Raw genomic sequence first — 17,491 nt, 5'->3', positions numbered from 1 at the left:
TCACTGGAACTCAGTTCCAGCACCTCTCAGGTGGGTGCCATTGCCATTATAAGAAAACAAGGGAGACATTAATGGTGAGTTCTTGCACCTCTTTTTCTAGAAAAATAACACTTCCCCCAGGTATTGCTGGACTATAGTGCCCATCATACGCAGTGGCGTAGCGTGGGGGGTGCAGGGGGGCCGGCCGCACCGGGCGCAACATCTGGGGGGGGGCGCACTCGCACTCGCAGCTCTCTGCCCCTACCTGGCTCACTCACTCTCTCTCACTGCAGTGCTGGCTGTGCGAATCCGATCCGAGCCACTGGGTCGCCGCCCACTGTGGAGGGGGTGGGTGCCAGGCGTGCGGTGCGGAGAGAGAGCGAGGGACTATCTGGGGGAGGGACAGTGCAGCAGCCGCCCAGCGCAGCGCTGAGCGCGGGAGAGAACCACACCAGACCAGCCCAGGCAGCAGCAAGAAGAAGCTGGCAGCGGCGGCAGGTTAGGGGTTAGGGGGCGCAAATTACTTGCCTTGCCCCGGGTTAGGGGGTGCAAATTACTTGCCTTGCCCCGGGTGCTGACAACCCACGCTACGCCGCTGATCATACGTGACCATTGGTCATGGTAGCTGGGGCTGATGGGAGTTAAAATCACAACTTCCAGGAGTTCCCCATCCCTGCTGTAAATTGTAAGTAGCACACTGACCATGAACACACTTGCTTTACATCACACTGATTGCACCGAGACTCAACTTCCAGTTACAGTGCACAGAACTGTAACTCAGATTCTCAGTTTCTACAACCTTTTAGGTCCATCAATACAAATGAAATAGTGTTATTCACAGGTTAATGTAAAGCGAAGCTTGTGGCCTCATCTTTAAATTGTGAAGTTTAAAGACAGTGAAATGTAGTTGTCTTTTGATATAGTGTTTACTGTTACTAAATGCATTATAAGGGTCAAGGAACAAATTTACCAAAATATCCTGGATTTTAATCTCTGGTTATTTAACGTACATTATGTCACAAATATGACGAATAGCTTATCCGCTTGCAAGTATGATTACAAAATAGCATTATAGCCTTACGGATAAATATTAACGTTTTGCCCTTGCATTGTACTTCTCTCTACCGCTCTGTCTAGCACATGCTGTACAACGTGAAGTGAATGGACATGATATTGTGCTTAACAAAGAAATTATTTTTTTTCCACATCACACACACAAAAATGAAAAAAGGTACTGTCAGTTGGGAGAAGTATCTGTCTCCCTACCTTAGAGGTTTGCTGTTTATGGACCACCTTGTGGACCATCACAAAGTCCTGAATTATCTATAACTACAAAGTAGCTGTTGTTGGTATTTAAGTACTTCTGACACCCCTATTTTCTTTTCTTTCTTTTTTAAAAGAGCATTTATTCAAAAGTTACAATACAGCTTCATCCGCTGCCATAATATCACCAAATTATCACTCTATTCCCAAACCCACATCACTGTCATGTTAGCTCACCGAATATCCTCAATAGGAACCCAACACCCCTATTTTCCAACTTGTTGTGCACTAGAACATAAATTCACCTCAGTACTTTGAATGCTTTAGATTAGAATTACTTATTGGGCAAAGAGAATTCAGAAAACAATATTAAATCTACAGTTGCAATTGTAATATAGCTTCTTATTTCTATTTTAGACCCAATAGATTGGCACTGTTCTTAGTCTTACAGCACTTGGATTTCAGTTTGTTGTTGTTGTTTTCTGTGCTATTTTAATGTGTTGTATCTTATACACCCCTTGAGACATATGTGTGGAAGGTAATAAATAATCTACAGCCAATTTGAGATGGCAATATTAACCATACTGAAACCCCACCAATTTTCTCCTTTGAAACCAATTTCCCCTGCCTCCAGTGCCCAAAGGGAGAGGAAATGGGAAATATGAACGAAAAATTCTTTTAAAAATTGCATCCGAAGGTGAAACTTAGAACATCTCCCCCCCCCACACTTTTAAGAAATACAGTAAAGCAGGAACTTTGCTATTTGAATCTTTTCAGCCTAGTAAGTGTGTGTGTGTTGAAGCATACTTTCTTTGCTACAGTGACATCCAGTGGCCACTAAGTTTACATAAGGACTATCCTGGGACAATGCTCTGCAGTCATTGCTCTTTTTGTTGCATCTTTGCTTTTCAGACTTGCAAGGATAATTTGTACACTCCACTGACTGGATTCAAAACATGCTTAAAGCATATAGTTGTCTTTATATTCTGGAAGTCAAATGGACTAAGCAAACAGTGCACTCCGGTCCAGAAAGCCATTAAGTCCAGTCCTCTGCCCTAGGCAGGATCCCCTACAAAACTCTCCATAGTTTAACAAATGTAATCCTAAAGTGTTGCAAAAGCACAGGCCAGAGTAGAACAGTTTGCTAACAGATAAGCTGAGCCATTTTATAACAAAAAGAACTGGAAGGGATCCTGACATTCCATTGCTTTGCTTTGCATAATTAAATGCTAAAGGAATATCTAATTCAGGCTTCCTCAACCTCGGCCCTCCAGATGTTTTGAGACTACAATTCCCATCATCCCTGACCACTGGTCCTGCTAGCTAGGGATCATGGGAGTTGTAGGCCAAAAACATCTGGAGGACTGAGGTTGAGGAAGCCTGATCTAATTGAAACAGAAAACATTATTTTCTTCCATAATGCTTTCTATTTTTGAGGAGCATATTTGTTGATTATTATTTTTTTGAGAATGTAATTTGAGTAGCAGTAGTTCATAAACAAGTGCAGAGCAAATAATCATTATGCTTTCAATTATGATTACACAATATAATAAAAAGGAAGCTGAGATGATATGAGTTTTCGTGCATCTTTCATAATTTAAAAGTGGTTTCTGTGCATCACAAATAATTTTGTGGCAGGATATCCCTACTGTAGTTCATTTATATTTTATTTACACAAAATATAAAAACATAAATAATATCTGATAACTTTCTTTCTATATCAGCCTATTTTTTCTACCATTTAGTTTCTTAAAGTAGATGCTATAATTCCAGAGATATTATTAAGGAGCTAATCTTCTCACTCAGATTGCTCTGCATTGTTATGGTAAACAGAATCCTGATAGTATTCCATAAACACCAGTTGTTTCTACTGAAGTAAACAAGACTTTTAAGAGATCAAGGACTTCTCTGCAATTCTGGGGATGCAGTTGATGAGTGGTAAGATTAATATGATTTATTTAGCAGTTGATCAACAGCATTGGTTTCAGAAAACAGCATGTTTCCAAAATCCCTGAAACATTGCTAGGGCCAATATATATATTTGAAGCGGTATATTTATCATTAGGTTAATATCTGGAGCTCTGAATGGAAAAATTACATTTTCCACCTAACTTCACCCAAGTGGATACATGAAAAATTGGAGATATTCCATTTGTCCCAAAACATGCATGCAGAGCTACAGCTGACAAGTAGGATATAGGCTCTGCATGGAGAAGGTTCTTGGTCCAATCTCTGGCATAACAGTTCCAGGTTAGCAAGAGGAGTGCAGATACCAACATCAACTGCCTTAGTATCTTTACTTATTTAATAGATTTTAATTCTTCTAGCTAATGCGTAAAACTTGCACTTGATCTGCCACCCTTGGGCAGCTGCTAGAACCCCAACAGGGCTTACCCTTGTTGACACATATTCTAGGTTCATTATAAGATGCCATTGTAATGCACCCCCATGCCTTAAGCAGCCCATGCTGGGGCATTGTGAGACACTAAAATGGCACCACTATTTTGGACAGGAATTTTTAAATGGTGACTTGGAGCTGCTTGCTCTCAGCTGGGGAGGGACAACAGTGCTGGAGGGGGGCCTGTGGAGGGCATAGGGCTGCTTTAAACCTGGAACTACTCCTAGGATTTATGACTAGGAAAAATATCTGGAGTCGTTGGTAAGCTGCTGCCACTGCCAACCAGAGTTGACAGTACTGGCCTAGATATACTTTGTCTGCACATAAGACAGGTTCATGTGTTCATATTTGCCACATGAATCACCTACAAGTTGAGAGGGATTTTCCTTGGCATGGTGTGTCATGCCAACCAAACAGTTTTAGTAATGCACAGTTGCCTGGTGATTTTATATATTTTTTAATTTAAACAAAATTAAAGGAGAACAGTGCATTCTGAAAGAGCTGTTTACCGTATTTTTTGCTCTATAAGACTCACTTTTTCCCTCCTAAAAAGTAAGGGGAAATGTGTCTGCGTCTTATGGAGCGAATGCAGGCTGCACAGCTATCACAGAAGCCAGAACAGCAAGAGGGATTGCTGCTTTCACTGCACAGCGATCCCTCTTGCTGTTCTGGCTTCTGAGATTCAGAATATTTTTTTTCTTGTTTTCCTCCTCCAAAAACTAGGTTTCGTCTTGTGGTCTGGAGTGGGCACATTTCCAGCTCCCCTCTCTGGTTCCCTATGGTAGCCAGTGATATCAAGAACTACTCCCAGTATAAAAGGAAGAAATGTTCGTAGTAAACTTGCTTCAAGACATATTTCTAGACATATCTCAGGAGGTAGAGCTAGGAGCTGCCAGTGCTCAGACTTCAAAGCTCTGCCTTTATAAATGTTGCAGATCTCAACCAACCTGCAGATAATAGCATCGGTGGGAATAGTGTTAGCAGCAGCTTTCTGAATAGTGGCAATATATGTATGTGTGTGTGTGTGTGTGTGTGTGTGTGTGTATATATATATTTAAATCATGGCAGGGAAATGCAGCTTAAAAGATCTCAAGCTTGAGAAATGTATATTGAATCTCCTTCCATCTTTTAATGCATGCATTCTCAAATCATGGTCTTGAAGTGTTACAGATCAGTGCCATTTTATAATGGCTTCTTTAAAAAAACCCTCCCATTTTATACTGCTGTGATATTAAAATACTCATGGTTAATCTCCAGACCGATTTTCTGTCATATTCAAACTTTAAGCTAGTTTTAATCTTATTAGAGTTAGATTCTGTACTATACTGTACAGAATATAGTACAGTTGTTCTTTCATTCAGTCATATTATGGATGACACAGGCAGTGTACCCCTATTTAGGTATTAGCCCCTCATGTGATTACAATCACTTAATGGGAGAATGAGGTCCTGCTCAATGGCTTCCTCTTGGCTCATCCACTTAAAATGCATGAAGAGCAGGTAGGAGCAGGCCAATGAGTGGGTACTTGCTTTGTCTCTCATGTGATTGCATGAACAGGGCTTGTGTCCTTTCTAAATGGTTACATCAGGTTCAGTGTAGTTGGAATGCTTTCTCTTTTTGGCTTTGTTAACATTTGTTGTTGGCATCTTAAGACACAATGGAGTGTGCCTCCAGGGGTGAAATCAAACTGCTGTGTTAGCAGCACCTGGCACCTCCCTGGGGCGCAAGCTTGGGCAGTGTGTACAGAGGTCCTGGGCTCCCCAGACAAACAAGACTCCCCTCCTAGCCTCACTGATGTGGTCAAAAGGAAAGCAGAGCAATACATTTGGCACCAGTTGGGCTGCAGGAGTTGCCAGAAGTCATAAAAAGTGCCATCAAACCATGTTAGGGACTCCACTTTGGTTTAGCCTTCTTTTTAAAACATATCTCACAAGGCAGTGGAGATTTAGTAACAGCATTTTCCTTCTCCTAGGTGGGCTACCTTCCCAGGTTGACAAAACCCATTAGCCCCTCAATTCCCTCTACAGTACATGCAGAAACCGTCTTCTTGACTGTTGGACCCACTATTGGTCTCATCCACTCAACCCACCAGAACCCATCTTTGTATGCAGGGAAGTCCCTAACCCAGCAAGGGTTTGAGACTCATTGGCTACCCTCACCTGGTTTAGCCAACCAGTATAAACTGTTTCTGGGGTGTGGTCACTGTCACTTGCTGACAGCATCTAGGAGCCACAGGTGAGAGCTGAATGCAGAGCGGGGACCAAAGGTGGACAAACTACCCCAGAAGGAGCATGACTTGTCCCCCACCAGTGGTACTACCCCTCCCCTAACACCCTATTTGTTAAAATTGCCTTCCCAATACAGTGGTACCTCGGGTTAAGAACTTAATTCGTTCTGGAGGTCCATTCTTAACCTGAAACTGTTGTTAACCTGAGGTACCACTTTAGCTAATGGGGCCTCCCACTGCCGCTGCACCGCCGCCACACGATTTCTGTTCTCATCCTGAAGCAAAGTTCTTAACCCGAGGTACTATTTCTGGGTTAGCAGCGTCTGTAACCTGAGGTACCACTGTATCTCATAAAATACCTGCTTTCACTTCCTTAGTCAAAAATAACTCCACCAAAATTGAGTTTGGGATCTTTTATTACCCTGTGCAAGAAGGCAGGGCCAGCCCACACATGAGACAAGGTGAGGCAACTGCCTCGGTCAGCAGAATCCACAGGGTGGAAGTACTGGCCTCCTAGGAATGTATCACCTGCTGCTGCCACTGTAGTGGCAGCAATAGCTGTGGTGCACTCCTTGGAGACTGGATCTACCACCTCGTCAGCAGTCCTGCCCCCTCCATCTCTTGTCAAATAGGAGGCACTGTTGGTCTCCTCCCAACTCTAGGGGAGGAAATGGTGGGGACTGTACTCTAAGGTCTCCTGTGCTCTTCTGCACCCATCCATTGTGATTCAGAGTGTGCCCCTTTCCTTCTTGCAATGTCCTCTGATTCCCACTTCAACTGTTGGTTGATGTGATTCCCTTCCCCTTGTTTCTGATGTAGATCTTCACTCACCCCCCTTTTTCTTTGCTGGACAGGGGACACCATTTTCTGATTCAGCTCAGGTTCCCAAATGTTTGGGGCCAGGCCTGCAAGTAGAGCAAATAAAGCTATGAGCAGTTTCACTTCTGAATATAAATGCAGTATTCCCCAAAAGGGACTAGATTATTCAAAGGACTATAAATGGATTTTGGGGCAATACACACACCAATACCAAACTAACAAGTTCTGTGTGAATGTAGTGTTAATGGAGGTTTGGTAAATGGACTGTACTTTGTTTAGATGTGCAGAAGAAAAATAACAGATGGAGCAACTGTCTCCTAATCTCCAAAAGGCAAACATTTCTCACTGTGAGCAATATCTGCCAGGCCATTGACGTCATCTTATTCAAATCCTCATCTGTAAGCTCCAAGCACTCTTGAAGCAGTTCCAAGCTGCTGCTTGTTCTTCTTCTATGATCACTCATAGCCAAGTAAGATTGTCTTCCATGAACACAACCTTAACAGTGAGTCTGTAAGTGACTTTGGAGGCCAATTCTGGATCCACATGTCCTTCCACAGTGGGGACATAGTTTTCTGGCTTAGAATTGATCACTGTGAGGGTTTGCCAAATGTGCCTTCCTCTTAGCACCTTTCTCCCTTACGTCCTGAGTTCAAACGTCTTCAAAACCCATGACAGCTTTGGTAAGGGCTCTTCTCCAGTTGGAGCGCTTGCAGGCCAGTGTTTCCTAATTGTCGGTGTTTATACTACATTTTTTTAGATTTGCCTTGAGAGAGTCTTTAACCTCTTTTGTTGACCACTAGCATTACGCTTTCCATTTTTAAGTTCAGAATAGAGTAGTTGCTTTGGAAGACGATAATCAGGCATCCGAACAACATGACCAGTCCATCAAAGTTGATGTTGAAGAATAATTGCTTTGACACTGGTGATCTTTGCTTTTTCTAGTACACTGGCATTAGTTCGCCTATCTTTTCAAGTGATGTGTAAATTTTTTTGGAGACATTGCTGATGGAATCTTTCAAGGAGTTGGAGATGGCATTTATAAGTGGTAGTATAATAGCTTTGTAAACAAGCATTTTGGTTTCCCTGTTAATGTCCCAGTCCTCAAATGCTCTGCACTTCAATTGTGAGAAAGCTGCACTCGCAGAGCTCAGGCGATGCTGGATTTTGGCATCAGTGTTGGCCTTTATGGTAGGCCAGATATGAGAAGTGATTGACAATTTCCAATGTTATAACATTGAGTTGGATTTGTGGCACTGCAGAGGGGTTGTTTTGTATTTGTTGGTGCAGCACTTTGGTTTTTTGGATGTTGAGCAATAGGCCAAACTTTGAGCTTCTGCAAAGATACTTAGGATGGTTTGGAGGACATCCTCTGAGTGTGCACACACTACGTTGTCATCAGCATACTGAAGCTCTATGACAGAAGTTACGGTAACCTTACTCTTTGCTTTCAGCCTACTCAGATTAAAGAGCTTTCCATCTGTTCAATGTATGATTTCTACTCCGGAGGGGAGTTTCCCTTTGACAAAGTGTAGGATCATGGCAATGAAAATCATAAATAGAGTTGGGGCGATAAGACAACTGTGTTTAACACCTGATCCCACTGTGAATGGTTCACTTTGAGAGCCATTGTTATCTGTGATTGTTGCTGCCATATTATCATGGAGGGTTGAGTTGTGAAAATCAGGCCCACTGTCCCCCTAGATATTGTTAGGAGATGGTTTGCTAAGATCCTTGCAAGAATGTTGCCGGCCGCAGCTAATAAAGAGATGCTTCGATAGTTTCCACAATCTGTTCTATCACCTTTTTAAAAAATATTGATAATTTTGGCATCCCAAAAGTCTGCTAGGATTTCCTCGCTCTCCCAGATTTTTTTGATGAGCTTGTGAAGTTGTTGTATAAATTCAATTCCACCCACTTCAAAGACTTCAGCAGGTATCCCATCAGGTCCACTGGCTTTGTGTTTTTCGTTTGGTTAATATCTGTGCACAACTCTCCCAGATTTGGAGATACTGCAAGCTCATCTCTAATTTGTTTTTGCAGAATTTGTGAGAGGACCTCAGCAGCTACAGGGGAGTCACAGTTAAGGAGATACTGGTTAAGTTCTTTCCAGCACAGTGCAATAGCTTTTTTATCTTTTAGAAGTGTGGTACTGTCTGCTGAGCATAGGGGGCATTTGCCATGAGGTATTGGCCTGTAGATGATCTTTGTGGCTTTAAAGAAACTTTGTGAATCATGAGTGTTGGCTACGTGCTGGATCTCTTGAGCTTTTTTATCCACCAGGTGTTCTTTAGTTCTCTGGTTCTTCTTTGAACCTCAGCCTTAGCTTTGGCATATGTTTTCTTCTTAGTGGCACAGTTTCTATCTCTTTGCCAGATCTGAAAGGTCTTCCTTTTCTTGTCGATAATGCATTCAATCTCACTGTCATCCTGGTGTTTCTTGGTTTGGTATCCAATAGTTTGTTCAGAGGCTGCAATAATGGATGTTTTTAGCTAGGTCCAGTGTTCCATGATGTTATCAGGGAACTCCAAAAGCAGATAGTCCTTAAGAGTCATTTGGAAGCCATCCCACTTAATAGGATCTTGAAGGGCTTGAGTGCTCATTTTGCACCTTGGTTTCGTTCCTTGAAACCTTTGTTGAGGTCTAACCTTGATAGCCATCTTGGAACATATTAATCAGTGATCTGTCCAGCAGTCATTGCCACTTGTCATAGCTCTGGTAAGGAGCACATCATGGCGATCTTCAGCTTGGACAATTACATAGTCTAAGAGATGCCAGTGGTTTGACCGAGGCTGCCTACATGAGGTTTTAAATTTGTATTTTGTCAAGAGTGTGTTGGTAATAACAAGGTAGTGTGCTGCACATCTAGTGAAAAGTAAGATTATGTTCTGGTTGCTGTTGCCAATTTCTTCTTTCCCAATAGCCCCAGGCCACAGATCCAAATCTTGCCCAACTATTGTGTTAAAATTCATTCCTTGAGTCAGAACGACTGAATCTGTATCCACCACCTATGTGCCAGTTCATGACAAGGTCTTCCAGATTTCACTGTCCTGCCCCCGTTACCATTTGCCAATTGCCATGGCACGTTTTTGATTTTGGGTTTGGGTCGCAGTTTTGAAAGACACCTGTGCCTGAATTTGTTTTATGTGTGTAGGTCAGTGCACGCTGACCAATGCACCGTCTTCACAGTAAGGCTCTATTCCAATGGCATGAGTATCACAATGACTGGTAGATTATTATCTGCTGCTGACTTCATCCGCCTTTGTATGTTACAGCCGTTGTAACATACCGTGGGTTATCTTCCACCTATTCTGCCGTCGAGGACTTCTTGGAACATTCTTTGTCTAGCTCCTCCCCTTTGACTTTACCGCATTGGGTGACCCTGCTGGGAGTACGATACTCGCGACAGCTTCACTCACAAGGGTCATAGGAATGTGCAAGCCCACTCACCATGACAAGGTGATGATCCAGCGAGTGAGAATTCCAAGCATGCCATCCTGGCAGTCCCCAATTGTTCCTGGTCAGAATCCACTGATGGAAAATTTCTGAAGAATGATGCTGGGGCTTGATGCATCTATCAAAGCACCTTATTTTATCCATGACCAGGACACAGCCCCAAATAGATGATAAAATGGTAGTCCTCATCTCTGCTTCATAAGTCCCTTTACTCCTTCCTTTGCAGTTTAAGCAATCAGACCAGAAAGTCCTAGTTCAGACAAAATGAGAAATAGAGGACTTATTGTCAGACACTATGGCAAACACAGGTTAGTGTTACACTACAGTGCACTTGATGCCAAGGCTCGAGCAGGTTTATTCATATGGTGTTAAATTATGATTTAGCATTACATTTGAACAAGTCAACAGTGTTTTCTCAGAATGTCCCCGTCCCCCCCAACATTAATGCTGTTTTTTTTATATTTTGCAATACCCATATCATAGTTATGCTATTACCTCAACCTGTGATACTGGAACGTTTGTTACTAACAATATTTGGTTATTTAGTGTTCATTAAAATGGGCTAGAGTGATTACTCTTTACTGTGGTAAGGATAATTTCTACACAGGATATATGACTTAAGGACAAGGCTTAGAGCAATAATAATGGATCCTATTAATTGTATCAGGGTAAAAGAACAGCAAGAAAAATTTGAGAAGAAATGGTTTTCACTTACATAATATTTGAATGAACGATCATATGTTGATATTACTGCAAATTTTCTTTCTTCATTGATCTGATTTTTAATTATACATATAAGGATACCCTATGTTGCTAATTTTCACAACATTAATACCTTTTGAATGGCCCTAAACACAGCAGGTGGCACTGTAGTCTAAACCACAGAGCCTAGGGCTTGCTGATCAGAAGGTCAGTGGTTTGAATCCCTGCGACAGGTTGAGCTCCCGTTGCTTGGTCCCTACTCCTGCCAACCTAGCAGTTTGAAAGCACGTCAAAGTGCAAGTAGATAAATAGATACCACTCCGGTGGGAAGGTAAATGGCGTTTCCGTGCACTGTTCTGATTCACCAGAAGCGGCTTAGTCATGCTGGCCACATGACCCGGAAGCTGTACGCCGGCTCCCTCGGCCAGGAAAGCGAGATGAGCGCCCCAACGCCAGAGTCATTCGTGACTGGACCTCATGGTCAGGGGTCCCTTTACCTTTAAACAATCTTAACTGCTACCTCTCTACATTTCCTGTGATTTTTATCAGTTCATTAAATATTGTACAAATATGTGTTATTATTGTGACCAATGGTTGATTAAACAATAAGAAAATAAATCATGTTTGCATATAGGGACTTGCATATCTTGTTTCAAGATACTGAACACACATATATTTCCTAAAAGGTTTTAAAAACTTTTTAGGTTGGGATGGAGAAACTACAAATGTCTAAGTCTATGATGGGGAACTGTCTTTTGTGCAGGTAAAGGGAAGTAGAAAATAGAACTTCTAAGGCAAAACCTTTAACAGAAAAGGAAGCTGACGTGTGTGACTTGGTTTGCTACTGCTTACTGTAAGTGGGACAAACTGTTTTGGCACAGTGATGTGTTGGAACTGAGCTGCCCCTGGATGCTTTCATGACACAGGAAGTTTGCCACCAGCATAAAAGGAACAACAATGTTTGGATAACTGTCCTGGTGTTCTGAAATTGGCTTGGCAAGCAGAACTTGACATTTGCTTGGAAGTGAACAATACCTACCCCTGTGCTGGACTTTTCCACCATCCAGAACACAGCATAGTATGCATCTTCTAATATTAAACTGTTTTTCCACAAGCCAGCACATTTTGGGTCATATATTATTCAGTCATTTATTATCACTTAACATGAGAACTAACCTGAAAAGTTGGCATGCTATCTGTGGTTTCTATTGCTTTATGGCTATTTCATCATATATGTGTAAGTCTTTTTATAGAGTCAGGGTTTTCTACTGCATATTCGAGTTAAAATATTTAGGAATGACATTTAAACTCTAGTTTAAAATGTAGGGCTTGTGGAATAAATAAACTATGTTTTTTTTAAAAAATAATCATGTTAAACTGTGCTAAATGTTATGAAATATGTCAGAAATTCAGTGGATAGCATTTGCGTGCTGAGGTCCCCCAAAACACCCTTATCCCAAATAACTCACACTTCACACATAATTTTTGTTTAAGGTTTTTGGCATAATTTTTTGGCCACAACTTTATTATCATACAAAATTGTGAGTGGTTGCTTAGGCATTGGTTAAGACTAGCTGTCCCCCCGCCATGGGGACAGCACTGACTTCCGGATTCCAGCGAAAGCCAGTGTGGAGGAACAAGATCAGGGGATAACTGGAGCTGCGACACAGACCCTCAGCTTCTCCCCACATGCTCCTAGGGGCTTACACGGCCCAAACCCGATTCCAGGGGTTTGGACGAAAGGATGGTAAGCCCCTGAATTCCTTTAACGGAATTCCCGTGCAGCAGCATCACCTGAGGGGCAGGCACAGCCAATCCATACCCCTCCACCAACCAATTTAAACCAATGCCTAACCGCCACCTGAGCCCTTACGCTCACCGCCAACCACTCACAAACCTAAACACACTCTCAACTTAGCCACCACTGACCTCAACCATACATCATTCCCAACAGAGGTAAGATGAACCCCATCAAACCTGTAGCAATCAGTGGCTTTAACATTAATATCTGGGTGGGGAATCACAAGCCCACCCAGATCAGACACCAGCTTGCTCGCAGCTGAATTAATACGCTTTCGCACCCTTTCGGTGGCCGCAGGGCAGGGACTACCCCTCCAGATGCAACGCTGAAGCAACTGTGACCAAATTAGCTTAGTAGCGGGCACCAAGGCCGCCAGGTCCCTCAAATCCTGCAAAATAACAGCACGTAAAACATAACAGGAAAAAGAAACCATATCATTTTCCCCAAGCTGCACCACAATCGCCGTAGGGGGGCCCTCCAGAAGAACACGCCTCTGCATTAGCGGTAAGAACTCCTTCCACCGCATCCCCCTTCTGGAGATCCAGGACACTCGCACGTGCTGCGGAAGGCCGAGGCCAACTCCCAGTTCAGATTGCCGAGCTCTGCAAGCGGCCCAATGCACAATACTGTGCCCCACTATCCAAACCCGGACAGTGGGTAGACCTAGGGTAAAACAAAAGATGTGAGTACACGAGATCAACACCATTTCCGCACATAACCCTTATATGCGTCCGACTTCCAGCGACCCAGGTCTTTAATCCTCCTTGCCGACAAGCCCCAATGGGCGGCTGTTGTTGCAGCCCCAATCCTGAAGGAATGCGGAGCAAACTCAGAGGCTGCATGGTCACAAGCAGCAACGACCCTGCGCAAAACACCAGTGAATTGATGGCGTGCCAATGGACGCCCATCTTCATGAATGAACAGGGCCCCTCCCCCAGGAGGCCGCAACGCCATATATTTCTGGAGATCCTTGACTGGGCAAGGGCCCCCTAGCCCAGTTGCTGGGAGCCGAATAACTGCCCCTCTACCCAGTTGATCAGTTTTGGAACTCCTGACAAGGATCTGCAATTCTGACTGAGACAAGCTCACGTCCTGCAGCAACAAACCTCTCGAACCTCCATCCTGCTTAGGTTCACACACCACCTCCCCAACCCTCAGGGCTCCAAAAAAGGCTAACGAATAGGCTGCGGAAAATAACCGCGCCTCAAACCTGGACCAACAGATGCCCTTTAGTTTACTTCGCATCCTGGTCAACAATCCAAACGTTATAGGCCTCCTTGTAGCTGGTCTGGAGGGGCAAAGCCTCCCCCACCCCTCCAAAGCCTTGCGCACCACGAACTTCCCACATGGATCATTATTAAAATAAACTTTGCTAAAGAAGGAAATTGCAGCCGCATGCAATCTCAGCGTCCTGGCTGCCCTCCGCATCTGAAATAGATGCGCCAAATATTGGAGCACCTGTGCAGTAGAATGAGGTGTGCATGTTCCCCCTACCACGGATTGCCCAGTGAAATGCAAAAAATCGGTCCAAGCCTTCTTATAGGACCTCAATGTGGAGGGGGCAATAGATGCAGCTACTCCCTGTAAAACTAAGTGCTGCCAAGGTTCCAGAGATGATCCGGGAAAAATTCCGGACGGTCTCGAGCCACTGGCGCCAGGGACCTGAACCGCTGCATCTGAAAACGGGACAGAGCATCAGCAATCTCGTTAGACACTCCAGGAACAAAACGAGCAGAAAATACAATGTTAAAACGTAAGCAATGCAAAACAAAGACCCTCAGCAGGGCTGATACCCTAGGTGATCGTGAAGACTGCTTGGCTAGCACGTTCACCACCGCCAGGTTATCAGTCCAAAAACATACACGACGGTCCCTGAAATGCTCGACCCATAAATGGACTGCCACTACAATGGGAAAAAACTCAAGAAAAGTTAAGTCCCGAGTTATAGCTTCCCCACGCCAAGCTGAAGGCCAACGCTCGGCACACCACCTGCCATCCCAATACAAACCAAAACCCAACGACCCCGCAGCATCAGAGTGCACCTGAAAATCGGTATAAAGGTTCAAGGTGTCCTGCCAAAGAGACACCCCATTGAATTCCTCCAGGAATTCCAACCAAATACGAAGGTCAGCACGCACCTGAGCTGACAGGCGCACCCTATGCCTCGGGGACCTCAAACCTGACATAAGCCTGGCCAAGCGGGAACAGAAAGGTCGCCCTGGGGCGATCACCCTGCAAGCAAAGTTTAGGTGGCCCAGCAAGGACTGCAGCTGCCGCAGAGTAACTTTTTTCATGGGAATGAGTTCAGCGATGACGCCCTTCAGCGTGAGTATCTTATCCGCCGGCAAACTGGAAGTTTGCGCCACCGTATCCAACGAAATACCCAGGTAAGTCAGCTGCGTAGAAGGACCTTCAGTTTTCTCCGCAGCTAACGGCACGCCCAGTTCCTCGGTTAAGGCAGCAAAGGCCTGCAGCAACACCACGCAATTCCCCGTATCGCTAGCTGAGGCCAATAAAAAACCATCCAAATAATGAGTGACTCCGCCCAAACCAGTTCTTTTGCGCAGAGCCCAGTCCAGAAATGAACTAAAACACTCGAAGGCCGCACAGGCTACCGAGCAGCCCATGGGCATGGCCTTATCAAAGTAAAATTCCCCGTCGAACTGAAATCCCAGCAACCAGAAGTCATCAGGATGAATTGGAAGCAGCCGAAATGCAGACTCAATGTCACATTTGGCTAGCAGGGCACCCTGTCCAAATTTTCTTATCATTTTGATCGCTTGATCAAGCGAGGCATACTTCACCGAACAAAGCTCCGGGGGAATAACATCATTTACTGATGTGCCCCTAGGGTGTGAAAGGTTGTGTATCAGGCGAAATTCCCCCGGAGCTTTTTTAGGAACCATACCTAAGGGTGAAATATGCAGATTAGGAAAGGGTGGAACGGCAAAAGGGCCTGCCATACGGCGTAGAGCCAGTTCTTTCCCAATTTTCTTACGCGCCACGTCAGGCATATCCTTCACAGACTTCTGGTTTGAAGGGTTTCTAGCTACAGGATTTGCCGCCACTGGGATTCGAAAACCCAGGGAAAAACCGTCACGCAAATAAGATGCTAAGAGGGTATAACTGTAACAATGACAACAACGGCTGTAGCCTAACCGGGGTATGAGCTAAGGAGGAAAGTACACTATTTTCCTGCACCGGCGGCTGCAGCCTGGGGCGCGGCTTTCGGGGGCTGCTGTGAGCCCCACCCCTTCCGAAAGGGCCGTCGAACCCCTGCACAGGCAGAAGCTGGATGGTTCCCTGAACACTTCTCACAACTATGAGAATATCTGCAGAATTGGCGCTGACAGGTTCCTTTGTTAAAATCCCAACAAAAGAACTTGCGACCCGTCTTAGCTGGCACAATCCTAGTTTTTTGCGATTCAGGGATCTTATTGTCAATACGTGGAGCCACATAAGTGGTCCATACATCTAAATCCTTTCGGTCCCAGCGGGCAGTGGGGATCTTGGCAGCCCTGCGTCTGAAATTCTCATCATAAGAAATCGCAGCAGACGCTCCAGCCATCGTAAATGCTGAGCGAACTATGGACAAATAAACCCATAAATGCATGGACCTCCGTGGGTAGGCCGCTGCCACCATTCCAGCGAACACCTGGAAACTATCCAGCCATCGCTCGAAGGTCCTTTCAACCTTTGGCAAAACCACCCTCTTTTTCGTGGCTGCCAAACCTCTATCCTGGGAGTCCTGACACTCCTGAGGGGGTGCCAAGCTAAATATATCAATGTAACGGCCATCCAGAATCCTAGATCGCAGCTTTGTAGTCAAGTGGGCACCTGGTATAATATCCCTAGCTGAGTTGGTGGAAACTTTCACATCAGGCATGAGGACCCCTTCCAGACAGTCCTGCACCGCCCCATACTTTGCCCTGTGAGAGTTTGCCCTCCGCTCCCAAGCCCATTTTGGAAGTCCCGATGTCTCCCCAAAGCCCCAGTATAGCGAAAGCGAAGCTTCCTCATCACTACTGGAGGTTTGAGACGAAGTACCTGCGGAAGAGGATGAGGTGTCTCTCCGTCTCCTCTTAGCACGCTTCTTGGAACTCTTTTTCCGGCGACGGAGCCCACCAGAAGAGGACTTTGGAGGGAGAGGAAGGCTGTCCTCCACCGAAGACTCAGATGCGTCGCCTTGCAGCACAACGCCTGGAACTGACTGAGAAGAGACTACAGGTGAATGACCAGGAACAGACCTCACCACTGATGAGGACTGTACAACTGAACCCCGTGCCGCCCGAATCCGGGCGGATGACCTCCGCCTGGTCGGACCCCTGGGGCCGCCCCGTACCCTTGGCGCTGCAGCCTGGGAGACAGGTGAGACCGACGACTGGGACAATTGATTAGTACGCGAAAGACCCCCAGCTAACAAATCCTCCCCCTCATCTTCAGCCGAAGATGACACCGAAGGAGGTGCGTCAACAGGCGGAGCTGGACTAGCAGAAGAAGTCGTCGGAGTCGAGCAGCGTTGAATCAAACCATCCATTTCAGCCTCAACACGTGCTAACACCACTGGGTCACTGGCCAAGCCAGTGACCATGGACTGAAGGCGTCTCAAAGATCGCTGTGGCACTGGAGAACACAAAGCTTGGGACGGGCCTTTTATGGGCCGCTTCGCTGAGGAAGCGAGATCAAGCCTCCGTGACACCTTCTTCTTTGGAGCCATACCTGCTACTAGTAAAAAAGACAAATAATAGAATTAATGCAAGGCTACACCAGTGCTCTTTGTTATAATGAATAGTCAATCAGCCTGAAAAACAATCAATCCCGATAGGTGCAACTATATGGCTCACCAGCA

The 17,491-nt window shown here is 44.9% G+C and overlaps 2 protein-coding genes across 4 annotated transcripts in view; one reads left to right on the top strand and one right to left on the bottom strand.

Annotated features, from left to right (window-relative positions):
* Positions 1-17,491, top strand: part of CNTN1 (contactin 1) — a 172,544-nt gene that overhangs the window by 94,053 nt on the left and 61,000 nt on the right. The window lies entirely within an intron of this gene.
* On the bottom strand, positions 12,333-17,373 carry LOC308486058 (uncharacterized protein). Its single transcript, XM_081022403.1, has 2 exons — positions 16,690-17,373; positions 12,333-13,305 (listed from the first exon to the last, which is right to left on the bottom strand). Exons 1-2 carry the CDS (start codon positions 17,357-17,359, stop codon positions 12,731-12,733), a joined length of 1,245 nt encoding a protein of 414 aa, XP_080878529.1. The 5' UTR covers positions 17,360-17,373; the 3' UTR covers positions 12,333-12,730.

The sequence above is a fragment of the Podarcis pityusensis genome (genome assembly GCF_964106645.2).
Source record: "Podarcis pityusensis genome assembly, chromosome: 10".
Lineage (NCBI taxonomy): Eukaryota > Metazoa > Chordata > Lepidosauria > Squamata > Lacertidae > Podarcis > Podarcis pityusensis.
Note: the sequence above shows the minus strand (reverse complement) of the source record. Positions and strands in the feature narration are given on the sequence as shown.